This window comes from Xyrauchen texanus, chromosome 6, assembly GCF_025860055.1.
Source record: "Xyrauchen texanus isolate HMW12.3.18 chromosome 6, RBS_HiC_50CHRs, whole genome shotgun sequence".
Lineage (NCBI taxonomy): Eukaryota > Metazoa > Chordata > Actinopteri > Cypriniformes > Catostomidae > Xyrauchen > Xyrauchen texanus.
Window position 1 is genome coordinate 49007932 of NC_068281.1, and position 17756 is coordinate 49025687.

Sequence of the window (17756 nt, forward strand, 5' to 3'; positions counted from 1 at the left end):
GGATTGCTCGGCGGTTTCCTTCGGATCTTTTAAAGTGTTCGGTGGAACACAATGTAATCTCAACTCGTCCAGCGAGATGGAGATTGTATTGCCGCATTTTCAAGTTGCACGTTACTTCCTTTTGCAACGAGGCAACACCTAAGAGCAGTGGGACTGCGTCTATGCACGGCGGGCGAAGTCACTGGAAGCGAGGTACAGAAAGATTTTCGCGGTGTTTCTACTCCTGATGACATCATAGTTGAGGTGCGTTCTTTTGAGTGCCTTATCCAATTGGCTAGTTGATTTTACGAACGTTCCATGATTGTCAGACGTCACTGGTGGGCGATGGTATTTCCGGTCTAACGCTACGTTAGGTTCATCGACGACGCCGGTAATTGTCAGGTTAGACTAGGACCAGATAAACATGGCTTTCTACACCAGATCCCTTCAACATCTGCCAAGGATAACGATAAATGACGTACACCGAATAATTCAAGCGTCATCACCGGCTCCCAAGAGCAAGAGGGAAAAGGGTTTCAAGATATACGTCTCTTCATTCATTGACAATAATGAAGGTAAGTTATGCTATGTCTTTAGCTAGCTGTAGCCCTAACGTTAGCGATGATGCTAGGTGACGTTAGGCTAGAAAGTAACCTTTACAAAATACTTATTAAACGATTAATTTTAGTTGTTGGTCACATGTGGTTTATTATATGTTCATTTTACTATCTGACATTGAATAAATGTATGGGCGTTTCTTCAACAAGGGGCACTTTTAGGCTTGTGAAGTTGAATAAAAAACTTGTTCAAAAGTCACGTAACACCGTCTCATAAGTTTAAATTATTTGTCTAGTTTTAAGGTCTGTAAGAGGACAAACTTAGATTATAAGAGAAGTTATGAGACTGTGTTAGTCTCATAACTAAGAGTTATGAGTTATTCTGTTTTTAGATAACAGCAGTGAAATGTCATTTCCACCACATCTCAATGCTGTTATTTAAAAACAGAATAACTTATGTCAGTCATGAATTGTCTAGGATCATTTTTGTAACTAGTTTTATCAGTTTTTCCACAATGTACAATAATTATACATTTGTCAATGAGATAAATTAACTGCCCTAAGGACCAAACGGTGAACAGTACACCTGTCACACTCTGAAATGTAATACTGGTTTGGGCAAGAGCTTATTAGAAAATAAATGACTTGCATTTTTATATTAAATAGAGCATGATCTCGTAAATTGTGGATACATTTTTAATGTGTGATGAGAACTTTTTAAATACTTTTTAAAAATGTGGGTGGTGATGGAAATTACAATGAATTAACGTGAATGTAGAGAAACAGTGGAGATGTTTATTAGAAAAACAATTAAACTCATCACACTCAGTAAACTCAATTCACAAACCATTAAACATAACCACAACTGTTTTTAGTGTAGTGCTGAGTTTGATGTATACAACTGATTTGTCTCAAAGATGAACGGTTACAGTGCGTGTAAATAACTGACACAACTTATGGCAAGGCAAAAATATAAGCAATAAATGATGCAACAAAATTTAATTTTCATTCATCTAAATGAAATCAATTAATATAAAAGTATAATTTAGAAATAAAAATAATATTATAATCTAAATATAAAAAGTATTGTAATGTATTATAATATAAAAAGTATTACACAAATCTACTCTTGCAATCCATATCAATTGTACTTTGGTCATATTTTTTAAAAATGACATTTTTGGTTACAAAGTACATAAAAGTGCCCATAGTCTAAGAATCACCCATATACTAATGACTTGTGTTGTTCAGTTACATGTATTGACAGTATTTGGTTATCCCCAGTATCAAGTAAAGACAGACAGGGAGAGTCAGCATCCGTGCTACCTGTCATAGATCTTTGAGGAAACATGAGAAACCTCACACCATCAGAGTAGGATGAAAGACAGTTCAGTTGTTCGTCTGATCCAACCAGTTCTGTTCTGGGGCTTCAATTTGGCAATGATGGGTTAAACTGGCAAACAAATGTATAATTACCTAAACAAGTTGAACATCTTAGACAACTATCTAGCTAGCCAAACGTTTGAAGTAGGTAACACTATGATGACACTTGCCTGCCCTATTAGTGTTCTAGTAGACCTACCATTCCTATATGAAACCCCAGAAGCTGGTTGTTGAGACAGTTGCTTTGCTGTTTATATTGTGTTGTGTTTAACTAACTTACTTTCTTACTAACCCTAAAGTAACCTCATTCTCTAACTCATAGTAGCTAACTTGAAAAATAATGCAAAATGCACTTTTGACTTTGAGATATCTGATCAGTTTGTGATCTCTGCTGATAACACACTTTTTTGTTTTTTAAAAGATTGTCCTAGAAGACTCCACTCCTGTTCAGCTCTATGAGGTTGAGTGCTCCTGTGTGGCTGGCAGAGCCTTAATCATAATGTTGCATTACTGCATCAGACTGTACAAAACATGTGTTTGTGTGAAAATCAATGTAAATAGTTCTCTTTAAGAAATGCACATGTATGTACATAAACAACAAACCTATACGAGGTACCTTTTGTTATTATGAATTCAGTGTTAGTAGTTATTAGATTACATTAAATTTTATTGTCATTTAGCAGAGTACAGGTACAGAGCCAATGAAATGCAGTTGACATCCAACCAGAAGTGCAAAGAAGCATTAAAGTACTGTTGAGTACTGTATTATGTGCAGTTATGTGGACTAGTTATCTACAAACTCATAACTCATACAAAATGTCAAACGTTGCATCACAATGTTACAATTATAGGAGCCATGTTATTGTTGAGTGTAGTATGACAGCTTGTGTCTTTGTATAATAAATGTCTGAATTAACTCATGTATTTGTGTTCCTCCTGGTAGTGTAAAAGACAATAAATGACATGTAAACATTGTCAATATTTCAGACAATTTTCTGAAAGGTATATCACAAGATACAAAAAAACAAACAGCATAGTAAATTACAAAATATATAAGCAGTATATGGAAGCTCATAGAGAAAAATACAGTCCTTGGCGCTGGTAAACAAAAATTGTTCCACTCAAAAGACATGGCACAGCTCCTTGAACAAGTTTTCGACGTCCTGTGGTTATGATGAAATCTTCTAGCTTAAAATGTCGACTGCATACGCGGGTGTTATCGGTAGGAGTGAAGTTCTCGCGTCTTATCTTGACTAGCCACTGAGCTCGTACCTCAGGCTGATCGCGGAAAACGATGAAAACTTCAGAATTATACCTCGATGAAACGGCACATTGAGGAACACTACAATGTAATTTAGAGTTGCCAATTTGATACTGATATGTAAGACGTTTCTTATTTACTGTTAACATTTTACATACGGTACTCACTGATAGCTTGCCACTCACTCTTTCACAACATCTACATCGGAAATACCGGTAGTAACCTAAACCGGAAGTCCCCCCGCCCACCACGCAGATTTCGAACGTTCGTCGCGTCACCTGTGCACATAGCGAATAGGAGTTGAGAGTTCGATCCTTTGGAATTTCACAGAGTTGTAAAGTGAGCAAGGCTTCTTGGGACCTGTAGTCTGTTTTGTACTCCCTTTGTTTGATTTTGGCATGGTTTTTATCAGTAAGATTTAGGACTTTGTTTTTGTGGGCCTCAGTCAGGCTTTACGACTGTGTTAGGCCTGCCTTTGTCTTGTATCTGAATACATGAGGCCCTACAAAGGGAGCATAAAAGTCATCCATTTGACTCCAGTGGTTAAATCTATGTGTTAAGACGTGATATGGTAGGTGTAGGGGAGGTTAAGATTACTGTTACCAATGAATCAGTCACCATAAACAAATATCTGCTCACCGGCTAAACTAAATGAGGAGCAGCATGTTGTTCGTTCAGTTCATCAATCTCATTCTGAGAGAAAATGCACTGGATTAGTATGACTAAAAGAGATACATATTAGGGTTGGGCGATGTCCCCTAAATTGGCAGTTGACGATGTTGACAGTAAAACATCGCGATGGACGATGTTTTTTTTTTTTTTTTTTAGCTTTCACTTAAGAAGAGTTGTGCACTTTTTATTTTAATATATCTCTTTACATAAATACTATTTTCCACTTAAAAACTATAATTTCGTTATTTTACTATCCCAACTGACTCATCCGCGCTTTCCAATAGGTTGCACGTAAGGGGGAAAAATATTTCTTCCACTTAAGAAGAGTTGTGCACTTTTAAGCACTTTTTATTTTAATATATCTCTTTACATAGATATTTTTTTTTTACTGAAAAACTATAATTTCGTTATTTTACTAGCTCAACTAATTAGTACTCATCCGGGCTTTTTAATATATTGCGCCTAAGAAAAAAAAGTCGTCTTTGGGCAGCCTTCTTGCGAAGAGAGCAGCCACAGCCACGCTCACTGATGAGCAAAAGGTCGAGGCAGAAATGACCATGTACCTGCAGGAATTGGCCATTGATGGGCAAGAGGACCCGCTGACTTGGTGGAAAACGAACAACAAAAGGTTTCCGTTCATGGCAAGATTAGCACGGAAATATCTGTGCATATGTGCTACCAGTACTCCATCAGAGCGTGTCTTCAGCACAGCGGGTAGTGTATTTACTCCAATCCGCAGCTTATTAAAACCAGATAAAGTGAATATGTTGGTATTTCTGGCCAGAAACATCGAAATTTAAACATGGTCTATGGTGAAAGATATTAGACTTCTTTACGCATTTTTCGGCATCCGTTGCGGAGCTATTCAATTTTGCATATTATTTTTTAAACGTTCATTTGTGTAGTTCATATGACCACTTTACAATATTTCAATAACATAATTTATTTTGTAGCCTGTGCTGAAGTTAATTGTGCTGCTAATTATAAGTGAAATGTTAATGGCGAGTTTCGGTCTGAGTGTTGTTCCGTTTTCTTGTTCTTTATTTGTTGTTCTTCTATGTTTTAATAAATGTGTGTTATTCATATTCACCTTGTTTCTTTCATTTGATTTGACATTATGGATTTATGGCCAAGGAAATTTTTCTTTAAAAGTATTAACCAGACGAAAGTTATTTGACGTTCGCTGGTCTGGGTTTATCTTAAACTGCCGCTTCAGTGTATACAAGAGCTATGTGACGATGAGCAAGATTTTCTGAGACACTACAACTACTAATAATTCATTAATAAAGGCTATTTTCTTGTAGCCTACAACATAAAATATTTTAATCTAAATGTACAGTGTAAGACATGTAAAAAAAGAGAAGCAGCTAACAATGTCCAGATCAATATTTGTGTAGCCTGCCTGACACGGTATTTTCACAGACTAACACGTCACGTCTCTGGCATATACAGTATTTAAAATAGCATATATGCATTAGTTATATTCTCAATTTAATTTACAGAGCAATCCCTGCAAAGTTTTTAGGTTAACTATAGAAGAGACTAGGATTAGTGAGTCACACTAGCAAGACTCGCAAAAGGGGGCGTGGCATCACGATGGTGGCTCGACATCGTGATGTTGGTCAGCCATCACGATGGACGATGATATCGTCCATCGGCACAACCCTAATACATATACGAATGTTTTTGAAACTCATGGTTATTTTGTAGGCTTATATTGTTGTCTTTTTTGTATAGTTTGATAAATAGTCATCCTCAGCAGTTCAAAGTATGATAAATATGCTTTTTTGGGGGAAACACTTATGATGTTCAAACACTCTGCAGGTCTGAAATCTCTTTGTAGAATTGTAAATGCACATTTTACTTAAGGATAATTAGAATTGTTCTGGACATGAATGAATGCTTTTGGTTCCATGAAATTAATTAAAAGACAGTCATTTGGTGCCATCTACAGTAACTTGCAAATATGGTCAATGAACCAATTTGAACAAATCTTTTTTGTGAACGAAATCAAGAGAATCGAGTTAGTGAAATTAATCAAAATAACCACCAATAGTATCTAGGACGATAGGTATCGGTATAGAGTCCAAAATTACAACCCTACCCTCCAGAAGAATCACATCCCTTTGTTGTGTTGAGTGAATTTAGGTGTCCTCTGCACTGCAATCATTTTGAAATAGGTTCAAGACTTTTGCACCCGAATAATCTGATCAATTGCTCATTACAGATAGTGGACTGTTAAAATTCAAGGAGTCTTAAGTATGTCAGTAATATCATGTAATACATTTATATTATTATTACATATACAGTTGAAGTCAGAAGTTTACATACACCTTAGCCAAATAGATTTAAACTCACAATTCCTGACATTTAATCTTAGAAAACCCTGTCTTAGGTCACTACTACACTACTAAGATTGTGAAATGTCAAAATAATAGTAGAGATATTTATTTCAGCTTTTATTTCTTTCATCACATTCCGAGTGGTTCAGAAATGTACATAGAATTTGTTAGTATTTGGTAGCATTGCCTTTAAATTGTTTAACTTGGGTAAAACGTTTAGGGTAGCCTTCCACAAGCTTCTCACAATAAGTTGGTGGAATTTTGGCCCATTCCTCCAGACAGAACTGTTGTAAATGAGCCCAGTTGTAGGCCTCCTTAATCACACACACTTTTTCAGTTCAGCCCACAAATGTTCTATTGGATTGAGTTCAGGTTTTTGTGATGGCCACTCCAACACCTTTACTTTGTTACCCTTAAGCCATTTTGCCACAGCTTTGGAGGTATGCTTGGGGTCCATTTGTAAGACCCATTTGCGACGAGATTTAACTTTCTGTCTGATTCCTTGCTGAGCAGCCTTTTCAGTTATGATGACATAGGACTCGTTTTACTGTGGATATAGGTACTTGTCTACCTGTTTCCTTCAGCATCTTCACAAGTTCCTTTGGTGTTGTTCTGGGAATTATTTGCACTTTTCGCACCAAACTATGTTCATCTCTAGGAGACATAATGTGTCTCCTTTCTGAGCGGTATGATGGCTGCGTGATCCCATGGTATTAATACTTCCATACTATTGTTTGTACAGATGAACACGGTACCTTAAGGCATTTGGAAATTGTGGAGGTTACTTTTTTTCTAAGATCTTTGCTGATTTCTTTTGATTTTCCCATGATGTCAAGCAAATAGGCACTGAGTTTGAAGGTAGGCCTTAAAATACATTTATATGTACACCTCCAAATGACTTCAATTAGCCTATCAGAAGCTAATTGACTAATTGCCTAATTGCCTAAATGCTTGGCATTATTTTCTATAATTTTCCAAGCTGCTTAAAGACACAGTTAACTTGTGAATGTAAACTTCTAACCCACTGGAATTGTGATAAAGTCAGTTCAAAGTGAAACAATCTGTCTGTAAACAATTGTTGGAAAAATGACTTGTGTCATGCACAAAATAGATGTCCTAAAAGACTTGCCAAAACTATAGTTTGCTAATATGAAATCTGTGGATTAGTTAAAAAAAAAAAAAAATTACTTAAACCTAAGTGTATGTAAGCTTATGAGTTCAACTGTAGGCCTGTTTATATTAAATCAAATTAATAGGAAAAAATTGCATTTTGTGAGAGGTGTAAGTTTTGCTTGGGTTAATTACCACAAGAAAAAGCTTTCTTTAAATATGAGTGGCACATATTTTAATTTTAGTACAAATTGCACATTATATGGTGTTTTGCTTTTTTCACATATAGTCTTAGTGAATCACCAACAGTAAGTGCTTGAAGATCACACGCAATTTGATAGATTGCAAAAGCAAAATAGCAACCTTTTATTTGTTATCTTAGTAAATCTGTGCCTAAAAATGTAATAGCATTTTATCCAATTTAGTTATTTTTTATTTTTTTTCAGTTACTATTGAATGAGAATAACTTTTCATCAACATAAAAGCACGTTGGACCAACAATATTCCCCAGAGTTGTCTGAACAAACAATTTCATATTAAACAATGTTTACTGATTTGTGGGTTCCCAGCATGCATTGCAACATAAATCAATTAGTGTTTATATAGTGTTATAGGCTTTTTTGCTGTTTGCTGACGTTAGTTGTGTTGTTATTGTTTTAGTTACCACTGTTTGTCAAATATTGTGTGGTGATGTTAGGAGCTAATTTTTTAACTAGTTCACCCAAAAATAAAAACATTTACTCATCTCAGCTCTGTAGGTCCATACAATGCAAGAGAATGGGTGTCAAAATGTTAAATCCCCAAAAAATGGAGTCAAATGGATTACTTTTATGCTCCCTATATTTGGATTTTGGAGCTTCTAAATTTTGACAGCCATTATTTTTTATTGTATGGACCTAAAAAGCTGAGATATTCTTCTAAAAATCTTAATTTGTGTTCTGCTGAAGAAAGAAAATCATACACATCTGGGATGCCTGGAGGGTGAGTAAATCATGAGGGAATTTTCATTTTTGGGTGATCTATCCCTTAACGAGATTTGTTGATTGTCACCATTATTAAGGTTTTTGTGTTGAGGGTTGAGGTCAAGTGTGTCTGTGTCAATCAATTGTACGTACTACCATGCAAGACATACCTCTCTCTTCAGAGCAAAAGACTGCAGTTAACTTAATGTAAAAGTAATTCAAATGGTATCAAAAAGAAAGCTCTTGTATTTGTGAATTGATAGTTGGCTGAACAAGAAATTAGTAGTTCTCTCAGAAAATATTTTTGCATATAGCAAACATATTTACATTGAATAAAAAAAGCAATGCTTCTGAGGATAATTTTTAAGAGTTTTTGAGGGAACTCAGAAATGTTTCTGCATAATGATTTTTTACATTTGCTCAATAACTCTTTTTAGAGAATGAGTGCTGTAGCCAACTGACAGTATAAAAGTATCTAACATGTTATTTTCCATAAGTTACAATGTATCACAATTAGTAACTTTTATTAGGAGTAACACAGTAATGTAATGAACTTACTGAGTAACACAGTAATGTAATGAAAAAAAAAAATTGTGCTCCATAACACTGTAAATATACCCTTCTAAATGTATTTTTGGATCATTGGTTACAAGCGTTTTTGAATTGGTAAATGTGTTGTGATTTGTTTTACTTCAGAAGGCAAGTTGTATGTCTAAGAAGACCGATTTAGAAGACTGTCTGCGAGTGTTTGACTACGAGGGTGAGGAAGAATCTTGCACAGGCTCGTTTGAAGACATCTGCAGCCTCATGCATGAGGGAGACAACCTTGCCTTTCTGAATGACCTTGACCTGAAGTTCAAGACCCTGGCTGAGATCTGCTCTGGCTCCATAATGGAGACTGAAATTGGCTCAAGCCTCCAGGTGACCTCCAAACCTGTGCTTCCCACCACACACATTGATGTCAGCAATCAAGGGGCAGTTAGTAGCGTACACTCTAAGGAAACTGTCTCGTCCTCCATCATTCATGCTTCAGGAGCAAAGCAGGCAAGTGGAGTGTCTTCTTCAGGGGTCTACATCCAGGAAAAGGTGGTGGTTCCCAACACGACCCTGCTAGTCCAGCAGCCCGCACTATACTACACCACTGCCTCCCCGGTTTATGTGCTGGATTCCCACCCTGCCCTGCTAGTAAATGCCACACCAGTCCAGGGCATAGAAGAGAGCATGCTGCAAGAGGGGCAGAATTCTAATGCTGCCCAGTGTAGTGCTACCAAACGTGAAATGAAGCAGTACCAGAGTGTAGTCGTCGTTGAGAGGCAGCAGACATCAGGAAGTCTGCAGGCACAGGGTGGTGTCTTGGGAGCGCTGCAGATCGAATCTGAAAAAATGCAGTCCACAGAAGCACATGGCATTGGACGGGCACACTATCCCACCAGCAGAGTGATGCCAGCAGAGCTCCAAGATAGGAAGTCTGTGTTGATCAAGTAGAGGAAATGTGTTGATCTTTGGATATGGTGGATATGGAGTCTGTAAACAGCCCCATGAAGTCTCAGTCTGTTCGAACTCGCACAGTTCCAAGCAGGACTGATATGTCTATCCACTCCAGTTAGTTTATCCCAATTTACTCTGTGTCTGCCCACTCTAGATTTTTCTCAATAATGTAAAAAAGAAAAGTATTTTATAACAAGCAGAATTTTTGTAGGTAAGTCAGATTAATTTAATTGGATGACCATGTAAACAGACTAAATCACTTTGAATCTGACATTTTTAAATCCGATCTGGGCCACTTTCATATGTGGAAATAAATCAGATACATATCTGATTTATTCCAATGTGCCTTCAGTGTGAACAGCCAGGTCAGATTTAATGTGATTTTTACATCAATCTAACTCACATTTGTAATTTTTGCACTTGATTTCCATTATATATAGGGGTGTTATGGTTTAAACGTATAATTGCGAGTCATATCTTTTCTAGTTAATGCATTCATTTATTTTTTGAGGAAATCAAATAAAATTGAAGGCTCAACAGTTGGGGTCAGTGATTCGTTTGGCCTACATATAGTCAAATAAGATCATGAAAAGATGCAGAGATAGATTTATGAGTGCTCTACTCATGTCAGTTGCGCAAAAACAGTTTCTGTATTTTTCAAACTGCATCAAAATGTGAATGCAAGCAAGTCAATGGAAATCTGAAATAATTATAGACAACAACTCTTCTTACCTTACATATGTGATGCTGTTTTTCCTGTTGTCCTACGATTTAATGGTGTGTTTCGCTCTTAAGTAATATCACACTCTGATAATTAAATTGGACCATACCAAAGCAAATAACTTTATTTAAAAATACTTTATCCATCAAGACGGCCTTTCGCCATCACTTGCTGAAATATTATTAGATAGCCATTAAGTGTCCTATCTGCTTAAAGTTGCACTTAGTAATTTTTTTGCTCATTAAAAAAGTTTTACTCCTAAATCAATTAATTGTATTTGTAAAACATATGTATACAAACAAGACCTCTCACAAGAGATGGAGACTCAAGTCATATCAGTAACCTTATTTGTCTAACAAAGACATTAGTCATTAATCTTACCGTTCTTTCAAAATCTTTGTTTAAACACTGACCCTTAACACTTAGTTTAATAATTTTAAACCATGACTTGCACTACATAATTAAGTAATATTGGCATTATAATCATGATGTTAGCCAGAGGGGAACTGGCCCCCACATTGAGCCTGGTTTCTCCCAAGGTTATTTTTCTCCATTGAACAACATCTTATGGAGTTTTGTGTTCCTTGCGCCACAGTCGCCTTCGGCTTGCTCACTGGGTTTTTAAATACAATTATTATTTATTTACTTAATTTTAAACACAGTTCACAATCGTATTTTATCAAATTACATAATGATGACTCTTAAGACATTATTAATATTACGGTTTCATTTTCTGTTAATGCCTGATCTTCTGTAAAGCTGCTTTGAAATAATGTGTGTTGTGAAAGGCGCTATACAAATAAAAATGACTTGACTTATAAAAGCTGTTTTATTTTACATGGAGAGGGTCCACTCATGGGAGCTGCCATGTTAGAGCACATGACCTACTACATATTACTTGCTTAATCTCCTTAATCACCTGGTTATTGGTTATTGCTAACTAAATAGCGAATTTCTACAATCTGTACTTGAAAATTACACACTTTGAATTATGCTGCATCCAGGCCCCAAGGTGTCAGTGTCCAAGATCACAAAAAAGAGTTTAGACAATAAAATTGATTAGATTATTCATATTATAATATTGAACATGCCAGAGATTGATACACATGCTCAAGGAGTGTTATACACATGTGGGTCAGTCAACGAGTGTTGACTGTTCAGTATCTGATATGGGCTACTTTTAAAATGTCATGTGAACAACCTTTTGATTTGAGCAGAAAATCTGATTTGGGTCACATTCATCTGCAGTGTCAATGTTGCAGAAAAGACTGAAGACCTCTTCCATGACCACTTCACTAAACCATTCCTGGGAATCTATCAAAGCATTTTCTCATAAATTACCATTAAAAGTAAGAAAAAAAAAGCGTACTGTTCTGTTCTGCACTTTTGCTCAAACTGTGTACTTAATATGGTATAGAATTGAAATTCAGTGCAGTGATAATATTGTTGCTCCTTATTGATCAATCGCTTGTTTTTCCTCATTTGTTAGTTGCCTTGTATAACACAATTGTCTGATAGTCTAGCACCATGTAAATAAAGGCAACATGTAATGATGTTGTTTTTGACAATTTGTTGTGATACTAGACAGTTGTTACAAACTTTTATATATAGCTTGAAAGCATCCAAATTGAACCCCTTTTCTAAATCAATTCCTACAACAGCATAGAGTTTTATGTTGTTCAAAGCTGCTGGATTCGTCATTTCCACCAGCCACTCAAAATATAATGTCTGTCATTGTGTTTATTAACTATTTAATGAGACTGTTTATCCTTCAGATCATGTTTAAACTGTTAATTTGTTTAAATATAGTACCTTTTTATGATGGCATACATTAATGGGGTTTTAAATTTAGGCAGATGCTATTTGCACCCTGGTGCAGATAATGGTAGATACGAATTGCACCCTGGTGCAAGTCAAGTGGTTTTTATTGTCGTTTCAACCATATACAGTTAGTACAGTACACAGCAAAACGAGACAACGTTCCTCCAGGACCATGGTGCTACATAAAAACAACAAAGGACCAACACAGGACCACATGAGACAACACAACGAAATAAAATACCTATATAAAAAAACCTATATATACCTATATAAAGTGCACGTGCAAACATGTGCAAAAAGTACGGGACAGTCCAACAAATTTCTGACAATGAACAGGACAATAGACAGTGCAGCGCCGATCAGTACTCAGTAGTGCAAAAAGATGACAGTTTCTAAAAATGTAAACATAACATACTATGAGATAGTGTTCTATGCACATAGCAGTTATTGAGGTAGCAGACAGTTATAAAGTGAAAGTAATTAAAGTGCAACTCAGGACACGTGTGTGTCAAACCAGTCTCTGAGTATTGAGGAGTCTGATGGCTTGGGGGAAGAAGCTGTTACACAGTCTGGCTGTGAGGGCCCGAATGCTTCGGTACCTCTTGCCAGACGGGAGGAGTGTAAAGAGTTTGTGGGAGGGGTGTGTGGGGTTGTCCACAATGCTGGTTGCTTTGCGGATACAGTGTTTTTTGTAAATGTCTTTGATGGAGGGAAGAGCGACCCCAATGATCTTCTCAGCTGTCCTCACTATCCTCTGCAGGGCTTTGCGGTCCGAAACGGTGCAAGTCCCAAACCAGGCAGTGATGCAGCTGCTCAGGATGCTCTCAATAGTCCCTCTATAGAATGTAGTGAGGATGGGGGTTGGGAGATGTGCTTTCCTCAGCCTTCGAAGAAAATAGAGTCAAATACATTTTGGACCCATAACTAAATAGTATTAAAGGAAATATTAAGAAAGCATGCTGCTAGAGGGGCAGAAATCTAATGCTGCATAGTGTAGTGCTACCAAACGTGAAATGAAGCAGAACCAGAGTGAAGTTATCATTGAGAGGCAGCAGACAACTGGAAGTGTGCAGGTACAGGGTGGTGTGTTGGGAGCGCTGAACATCGAGTTGGAAAAAATGCAGTCCACAGAAGCTCATGGCATTGGACGAGCACTCTATCCCACCAGTAGAATGACACCAGCAGGGCTCCAAGACAGGAATTCAGTAGAGGAAGTATGTTGATCTTTGAATATGGTACAATATTAGTAGCACAGTGATACAATCTACACAAGCGATGCTGAGCTGCAGGAGCAACAGACCCCCACCTCCAAATAAAACCCTTGTCTGCAGTACTCAACATTTACCTAGACTAAAACACTGTGATGAAATCAACATTATCTATTATTTTAAGTAGCAGTAAAGAAAATATTATGAGACAAAGTTGGATGGGGAAAAAAAGTGGGACAAAACGCAGATTCAAACCTTTGACTCTAGGACAACAGTTCATATTCACACACCGTCTTTACACCCCAAGCCGTTGCAATGACGTCTATTTTTTTAGTTTGTCGCATATTTCTGTGGTTTCACCAGACTCTTGGGGTGAAAATAACTGCACCGTGTGGCACATGCTGTTTACACCAGGTTACAAATAGACTCTCTGTTAAAAGCATTAATGACGATTAGTCCACAATGAAAATGAACAGCACATTAGCCACGGAAACACTACAAAGATTTGGAAGAGACAATTGGATTTAAACACGTGAGTGAATCCCTTAAATTATGGTTCCATGTGTTTAGAAAATACAGGACTGACTCCTGAGTGCAACAGTGCCCCACCCATTTATTCAGCATCTGGGTTCCGGAAGTATTTTTCCCATTCATTTCTTCCATAGACTTAAGAATTGCAGCCAAGAGGATGTCTGAGATGACACCATCCACAACACCAGGTTAGTAATTAGTTTGTATTTGATGCTGAAATTGTTGCGTGGTTTGAATTATTTGCTTAACATTATGTGGTTTCAAGCCATTGTATAATGTGAAGATTAATTGTATTTATCAAACGGTGCTAACATACACTCATGGTGTGCTGTAGTACTACAGGAAAATCATGATCCTGAGCTTGCCTTTATCTCCATACTGAAATCTTAGCTGGCCAGACAGTGCTTTATCTTTTCTGAAGCTTTAAATATTGGTGTCTGGGACAACGTGAGCCTGGAGACTTTAGTGTACTCCATGAGTTTTTTAAAGGTTAGTTTAAAGGAGTGCAATAAAAATTAGGAATGGGCAATACCACTTATTTTCTTTTCGATCCGATACCAAGTACTTTTAGGCCAGTATTGCCGATATCGATACCAATACTGATACCTCTAATTATTTTTTTTTTCTTCTTTAGAAAAAATTAGTAACGTAATTTATCATTTTTAAAATATATTTATATATAGGCCTAAGCAGAAAATTATTAGGCTGCTTTGTTTTCCTTTTAAAAAATAGTAAGTATAAGCAACAAATAAAACCACAAAATTAACCATAGATATTATTATATGTCTACTATTACTAAAACCAAGTTACAATATGGATACTACAGATTGATGTAGCAAAAGCTAAAATACACCAGCAGACAGCGCTCACCCTTTCAGTCACAGCGCTTGTTCAAAGAGCGAGCAATGTTTTCCTGAGACAATGACAGAAAAACAGCATCTGGAGTTATTCACACCAAGCAATGACAAACATAGACATGACATGTATTATAATGGGCTTGTGTGACCATTTTTACAGGATTATTTAATTCGGGTATTAAAACATTGATAATGATCTTTAATCCTTGTTAATAAATGATACCCTTATGAAAACTACCCATGGATTTACTGTAGTAATATTGTATTTACCATGATTAGTAACCACGACTGTAGTAACCATGTTTTTTTTGGCAGTAAACAAGGTTTTCATACAATTAACCATAGATTGTATGAAAGCATCAAGATGAGCGGAAGAAAAAACTGTTCCGGTGCCATGCAACAATTCACTCATTTAATTATTATTTTCCACTTCAAAACTTATAAGATTCATGTTATCTAAATAACAGGATCACTTGTAAAATAAATAAAAAAATCAGAATCTATATTTTTATGTGAGGATGGATATTCTTGATACCATATCAGTATCTGAAGTATCGATACTTTAGAATCGCCCATCCCTACAATAAATGAATAGTGCTAATTAAAGGCTAAGTTGAGATAGTATTCTTACCTGAAACCTCAATTCTTACCTAATCTCAATTACTATAACTATTTTTAGTACCCATTTTTATTTTTTTTACTATTATTTCAGCTGAAATCAAAAGAAATGTCACCCAGGAGGACAAGGAATGTGTCACGATTCCCTTGTTGTCTGCCCTGTGTTTCACTAGTCATTGTCATGCACTACACTTCCCACAATTCCCGGCCCTCATCACTGCCAGCCCTGTGTCATTGTTCGCACCTGATTGTCATTTGTGATCATCCTGTGTCTGTGTATTTAAACCCTGTTTGTTTCTCCATTCCTTTGTTGATCGTTGTATGTTTCAGATGTTTTGTATGTTTTGATGAATAGATGTTTTTATGTTTTTGTTACCTTTGCCCATCGTGGATGTTTCCCCAGCCTGTTTATTTTTTGATGGTTTTCGTGTTTTGGTTTTGTTTTCCCACCGTGGATGTTTCATTTGTTCCTGTTTGTTTTGTCTTCACTCTAATTAATAAAGAACCCGCATCTAGATCCTCACTCCTCATCTGCCCTCTTCTGCATTCCTAACAGAACGATTGACCGCTATGGATCTAGCAGTTCTTCGGGCAAACTGTCGTTTGCTGAATTTGAGGCAGGAGGGCCGTCCGGTGGAGGACCATGTCAGTGATTTAGTGCCACGGATTTCCATGGCTTCAATTCCTGAGCCTTCCACGGCTCTGCCTCCCAGGGCTCCGCCTCCCGAGTCTAGACTTTCCCTATAAAGACATTTGATGGTCTGGTTACTATTCCAGGTTATGGCCAAGCTGAGGGCAAAGCAGCAATACATGGTGCACACTGGTGTCATTATCCAGGAGAGGGAAGTTGCTGTCTGACAGCATCCTGCTTTGTGGATCTTCAGATGGGACAGTATCTGCTGATAGCATTGTTGAGGTAAAGTGTCCATTGTCAGCCAGAACCAATACTATTCTGCAGGCAGCAGAGAGTAGGGACTTTTTGTCTGGAGTTGGATGAAGTGGGTGGTTCCCTGACACTAAAACAATCTCATAACTATTGGCATCAGATCAAGGGTAACCTACACCTGACCAGAGCTAATAGTTGTCACCTACTTGTATGGACTCCTCTTAACCTTGTCATACTACCAGTGCTCAAAGACCCAACATTGGCTGTTAACATCCTGCATTCATGATCTGTACTAATGTCCTTTGAATTTATTGCGAACTTCCCAGAAACACAGAAGTGCACGATGAGCTCGCAAAGTCAGTGGTCGCTACGACAGCTGATTGTCGGTGGAGAAAACCAGTGAAGTCGACTCGGTTGAAGAAGGAAGAGAATCTTCTTTCTTCACTTCTGCAGGCAAAAAGTTGAAGACCCGGATTGCTCTGCAGTATCCTTCGGATCTGTTAGGGTGCTCTGTGGAACAAGGATAAATCTCAACTCGTCCAGCGATATGTAGATTGTATGGCCAAAGTTTCAGGTACGTTATTTCCTTGGGCAACGAGGCTACACCTTGGAGCAGCAGAGCTGCAACTAGTCACGGTGCATACTGTCGTTGGAAGCAACACTCAGAAAGATCTCCGAGGTTTTTATACTCCCGATGACGTCATGGTTGAGGGATGAATTCTGTTGTGGCCTCATCTAAAAGGAGTTGAGAGTTCGATCCTTCAGAATTTCACACATAGGTGTAAAGTGAGCAAGGCTTCATGGGATCTGTAATCTGATCTGGACTCCCTTTGTTTGATTTTGGCACAGTTATTTTTTATCAGGCTTTATGACAGAATGTAGGCCTCAATCAGACTTTATGACTGTTTGTAGGCCTGCCTTTGTCTCATATCTGAGTACATGAGGCCCAACAAGTACATCATGTTATTATGTTTGTCATAGTAATATTAAATTCATTAAAACATACAAAATGATTTCAAATACTGACTCATTTATTGGTATTAAACTAATACAGGTTTTTATTATACTTCTTGCATAAACAACAGGCACTGTATTAAGCAGCACATAAAACTTTCAAATGAATAATGTTTCTGATTATTTTGTGTAAAATTCAAGCATCTGTCTATCTGAATCACATTTCTTCTGCAAACATCGCGTGATCTTCTGTGACTGGTGTAGGTTCAGCAGACGATTGGAAGAGCAAAGTGTCCAGCTTGGCTGCTCTCTTTTCAACTCCTCCCCTGACTGCAAATGGCAAATCACACCGATCGGTAAATTGAGACGCCGTTCAACTCGAGAACACACCTAATAATACATACAT

The 17756-nt window shown here is 37.2% G+C and overlaps 1 protein-coding gene across 2 annotated transcripts in view; it reads left to right on the top strand.

The window, feature by feature from the left end:
• dsg2l (desmoglein 2 like) overlaps positions 1-11476 on the top strand; it is an 84824-nt gene extending 73348 nt beyond the window's left edge. The window contains exon 12 of one of the 2 annotated variants that reach the window (XM_052127891.1): positions 8963-11476. In XM_052127891.1, coding sequence (XP_051983851.1) covers positions 8963-9751 — 789 coding nt within the window. In that variant the 3' untranslated portion in view covers positions 9752-11476. The remainder of the gene's footprint in view (positions 1-8962) is intronic. The other variant, XM_052127890.1, reaches the window with a different exon arrangement.
• The last annotated feature ends 6280 nt before the right edge of the window (positions 11477-17756 follow it).